A 5,018-nucleotide genomic window follows, 5' to 3' on the forward strand; every position below is an offset into this window, starting at 1 on the left:
AAGTATAATATATGGTGTAATTTAAATGATAAATAATCACAATGGATTATAATATTAATTAATTTTAAGAATATACGTTAACTTAATAAAAATAATATTTCTTACTTTTAACAATGATGAAGTGACATGAGATTCACTTTCGCTGCCAAACGAGCAAAGTAGCTAAAACAAAGAGAAATGAAAATCAAAACACGGCCAAAACAAAGGCAAAACCAAATCAAAACGCAGCGTTTTATCGTTTGCAAGTTCAAAATGCATCGCGTCTGTTTCGCACTTTCCTTCCCCCTTTTTGTTTGGTTACGAATGTCTTCCTCTTCTCTCCCGAAGGAAGGAAATCGGGGAAAAATGAAAATGAAAGGAATCGAAGGAGACACCTCAGTGGGAGGAGCAGGGCGTTACATTTTTAATCTGACGCGAATAATTAGCGAGGACATAATATTTTACGTTGATGTGGACGCAGAGTCGCTTGTTGAAATGAAAACATCGGGAGTCACCAGATTCAATTCCATAAAGCAATCTATCCTACTCTTTATCAATTCCAATCACTCTATCAAACCCGACCACTGCCTCTTGGGTACTTTTCGCTTTCGCTTTTCTTTTCCGTTTCTTTTAGATTTTGATTATAATCTAGGCTTTCATTTATTTGAAAATTAGGGTTTTGAATTTTTTTTACTTAGGCATTTCATTTTATTTCCATTTGTTTTGTTTTTTTATAGCTTAGAAAAGAGTTTAGTAGTGATGTTGAGTCTACCATTGCTGCTGTTCGAGCATTCTCGGCTACCACAATCTCTACTGCGCAAGCAAACCTCACCAATTTATTCCGCTTAGCTGCTCAATTTTAAAAGTGAGAATAACTTTTTGTTCAATTTTAAAGTTGTTATTGATTTCATGTTGTTTAAAAGGATTTTGTTGTTTCAGTTAGAAGCAATTGGTTGTTTAATAAAATTTGATTAAAAAAGAGATCAATATGGTGGCGCCGGAGTTAGCTGTTGTATTTACTAAGTTCAGTTATTCATTGCTTTTGAAAAGTGCTTTTGAAAAGTGCCGTGGAGAAGTGCTTTTCAGAAGTACTTTTGAGAAGTGCTTTTGAAAATTTTGAGTGTTTGGTATTGCTGTCAAAAAGTGCTTTTGAAGAATAAAATGTTCATTTTAGATATGATATTATAAAGTAATAAATATGTATTTAAATAATGTTCAAATTAGTTAATATTATGATATTTTAGCAAAAATATCAAAAAATTATTATAACTTATTATTAATATTTTAATATATAATATTAATTTTAAATATTTCTAAGTAATTAAAATTATTTATTTATTAAATTTAATTAGAATATATAACATATATTTAAATATTTAAATATAATAATTAAATATTTGTAATTAGATATTGACACATTATCTAATAAAAGTATTGGCGCGCATAGCGCATACTACTTTTTAATACCATATAAAAGTAAGGTTAAATACTACTCAACAATTTAATATACCATATATATTTTTAGAAATAAATAAATTGCCAGTAAAAGAAAGGCTACCCACGCTTGGTTATACAAATAAAGCAGTTCCTAAAAGATTATTATAAATACAGAAAGTTTGTGTGTGTGGTGGGGCTAAAAAAGTAAAAAACCAGCTTAGAAGCACTTTTCTGCTGGAAAAGCTATAAATTTCTGCTTCTTCATCTTGGCAAAAGCACTTTAAAGAAGTTGAAAAATTGACCCCAAATGAAGGTTATTCTTCATTACTTTTCACCCAAAAGCACTTTTGGGTGTAAAAGTGCTTTTCCACCGGGTAGAAGAACACTATCTACTTCAGGCCATGCATCTATGGTCTCCATAAACATATTTGTAGCTCTTCTTTGTGCTTGCATTGTGATTGGTCATCTTTTGGAGGAGAATAGATGGATGAACGAATCAATTACTGCCCTTATCATTGTGAGTTTCTCTATTGACATCTTTTGACGTGGATTTTGTCATTCATGGACAATTCAGCTAAGTTTTGATTACATGGTTTTGTATGCTTTTCTTGTTTGATATCTTTGATTTAAATTACTTTTGTTGGCAGGGTGTTTTTACTGGGGTCATTATTTTGTTGACAAGTGGGGGTAAAGGCTCTCATATTTTAGTCTTCAGTGAAGATTTGTTCTTTATCTATCTTCTGCCCCTATTATACCTTGTAAAAGGTAAAATAGATGGACATATAATACTTGTCCAATGTGAAGCTTTGTTTTGTTTAAATAGCCATTCCTGAGTTTCTATTCTGGCTTAAACTTGAGTGCATTGAGAATTCCCCAATGTTTTCATTGCTGTAAACAGAGGAACATATATGTCTTTTCTACTTGTTAAGGTTTGATGTTTTATTTAAAATTTTTTAGAGTAAAAATGATGGCGACATTTAGTTAATATTTTGCTTTCCTAAAGCCTTTCTGATCTCTGCTTTCTCTGCCAGGTTTCAGGTGAAAAAGAGGCATTTTTTCCGTAACTTTTTCACCATCATGCTGTTTGGGGCTGTTGGTACACTAGTATCTGGTACAATTATATCTTTAGGTATTTCCAACGGCCTTATGGAGACAGTATATAGTAGTGTAGATGTTCTTAAGCGAAGCACCTCAATTCGCTGGAATAATAAACGACAAAGTGGTTTTAAATCGATGAAGAAGAAAATTGAAGGAGCAACAGACGAAATTAGAAATGTTGTAAGGTAATGTAGCTGCAAAATCATGTTTGCATACAGTGGCTTTATTTATATCTTATTGTGACTTTTTTTATAAACCTTATTCTTTCTTACATGCATATCAGTGTAATTTCCCTTTTGAAGCGTTCAAACCACCTGAAACTTCTCTGGTTGTTATATTAGAATGCAATGGTAACGCACATGTGATACCAACATTCATAGTAATAAACTATCACGATGAAGTATTCATTGTGCTTGCAATTATGATAAATAAAAATCTATTATAGAAGATACAGTACAGATGAAATTAAGTGCAAGAACCTTAAACACTCGGTCCTTTGTTTTTTGTTTTTTTTTTTTTGTTATTCTCAGTCCTTTTGATCTTAAAGGAATATAAAACCAGACAAAGTTTTAAGTTTTTGATCCGGTTTGTGCAGGATTGGTAATTACACAATCCCTAAAGAGATGAATGAGGTCTGCAATTGGATTACAGCAAGGTTGGGGCTTGAGGGATAACGCTAAATATAGCAAAGAGTCGGGAAGCAATAAAGGTGAAAAGAAAGAAGACTGCATATGTTACAAGTAGGTAGTAAACAAAATGGATTGTTAGGGTATATGGTTACTTGGATCTGGAGATGCTTCACTACCTGGGGCTACCCTTGTTGAAATAAAAGATTAGTAGAGTTTCTTGGAATTGAAGTTGCAATTTCAAACTGTATTAGCTTTTATGTAGTACAACATCAATATCAATGCCCATCATCTTAGGTACTTTTTTATTTGTTTACTTTTGTACATTGAGTTGAATGTTGGTGGTATTCATTTCGGCTAAATGTTAGTGTATTTTGATGGTTGGATTAATTTTTGTGGTGAATATTCAATCTTTTTTTAATTTTAATTTTATATTTTTTAGTTGTATTTAAAGCACAAATCCTATCATTATTCATTGTAAATGTTTATGAAAATATATTAATATTGAAATAATAAAAAATAGAAAAAAAATACCTTATACGTGTCTATCTCAACCTTTTTAAGGTTACTTTAGACGAGTTTATCCCAACCTTTTTTAAAGGTTGCCTTAAACGAGTCTATCCCAACCTTTTTAAAGTTGCCTTAAACGGGTCTATCCCAACCTTTTTTAAAAGTTGCCTTAGATAAGGTTTATCCCAACCTTTTTAAGGTTGCCTTAGACGGGTCTATCCCAACCTTTTTTAAAGGTCGACTTAGACATGGTTTATCCAAACTTTTTAAAGGTTATCTTAGACAGGTTTATCCCAACAATTTTTTTATAGAGGTTGTCTTAGACAAGGTCTATCTCAACCTTTTTAAGGTTGCCTTAGACGGCTCTATCCCAACTATTTTTTAAAAGTTGCCTTAGACAAGTTCTATCCCAACCTTTTTAAGGTTGCCTTAGACGGATCTATCCCAACCTTTTTTAAAGGTTGGTCTTGATTAGTTTTTTGCCAACCCTTCAATAAAGGTTGGCTTATGTTGACCTATGCCAACGCTTTTTCAAAAGTGTCGCAGCACCTACGCCAACCGTACTAAACACAACCTTTTTAGAAGCGTCAGGAGAAGTGTCGCGACACCTATGCCAACCTTTTCTGTGTCGTCTTAAGTCAAAAAAAAGTGTCGCGGTAAACCTATTTTGTTGTAGTGAATTGAATTGCTTTTAACAAATTTAACTTTTTTAATATCTTATGTAAGTGAATTTTTAGTTTAGATGAATTGAGGTGACCAAAGAAATTACTTGAAAAATAATTTAAAGATAAAACGAAAATAATTTGAACAAATAAAATTTTACACACAGAATAAAAATTATTGATAATATTTATATTTATAAATTATTGATAAATTATAATAAATACATTAAAAAACAACAACCCAAAATGCTAAATATTATTCTCTTTCTTTTATTTTTCTTTCCAACTTTCCTTCTTATTTTTCTACCTTTTAATTCTTCTTTTTGCTCATCACCAAAATCACCCAAAACCTAATATATATATATATATATATATATATATATATATATATATATATATATATATATAAAAGATACATGGGTAGGCATATTTATGGTGCACCCATGTATTTTACTTTATATATTATTATAGATTTTGGCCAAAAAATTGATCTAATATGCATATATTTTTTAGCAATTATGTTTAAATCAGAAAAATGTTAACAAGCATAATTAAAACCTCTTTTGGTCCCATTTAGGCGGTTCTAAAAGCTTATTGCTAAACTGTACAAATTTACATGGCTTAATTAAGAGCAACATTGTTTGAAGAGAGAAAAGGAAGAGGAAGAAATTTCATATTCTATCTGCTTTTCTTTAGGAAATGTTCT

The 5,018-nt window shown here is 30.9% G+C and overlaps 1 protein-coding gene across 8 annotated transcripts; it reads left to right on the top strand.

Annotated features, from left to right (window-relative positions):
- The first annotated feature begins 284 nt into the window (after positions 1–284).
- On the top strand, positions 285–3,530 carry LOC105774671 (uncharacterized). Of its 8 annotated transcripts, XR_008197177.1 has the most exons (5): positions 285–574; positions 717–844; positions 2,064–2,181; positions 2,448–2,699; positions 3,110–3,530. XR_008197177.1 is itself a non-coding variant. In XM_052633008.1 (2 exons), the coding sequence occupies exons 1-2, from the start codon at positions 2,494–2,496 to the stop codon at positions 3,186–3,188; spliced, it is 285 nt and encodes a 94-aa protein (XP_052488968.1). In that variant the 5' UTR covers positions 2,448–2,493; the 3' UTR covers positions 3,189–3,530. The 8 variants fall into 8 exon arrangements, 1 of the variants encoding a protein (XP_052488968.1); XR_008197173.1 differs by having other exon boundaries at positions 717–2,181; XR_008197174.1 differs by having other exon boundaries at positions 717–1,933; positions 2,064–2,699.
- Positions 3,531–5,018: the final 1,488 nt, after the last annotated feature.

Source organism: Gossypium raimondii, chromosome 6 (assembly GCF_025698545.1).
Source record: "Gossypium raimondii isolate GPD5lz chromosome 6, ASM2569854v1, whole genome shotgun sequence".
Taxonomy (NCBI): domain Eukaryota; kingdom Viridiplantae; phylum Streptophyta; class Magnoliopsida; order Malvales; family Malvaceae; genus Gossypium; species Gossypium raimondii.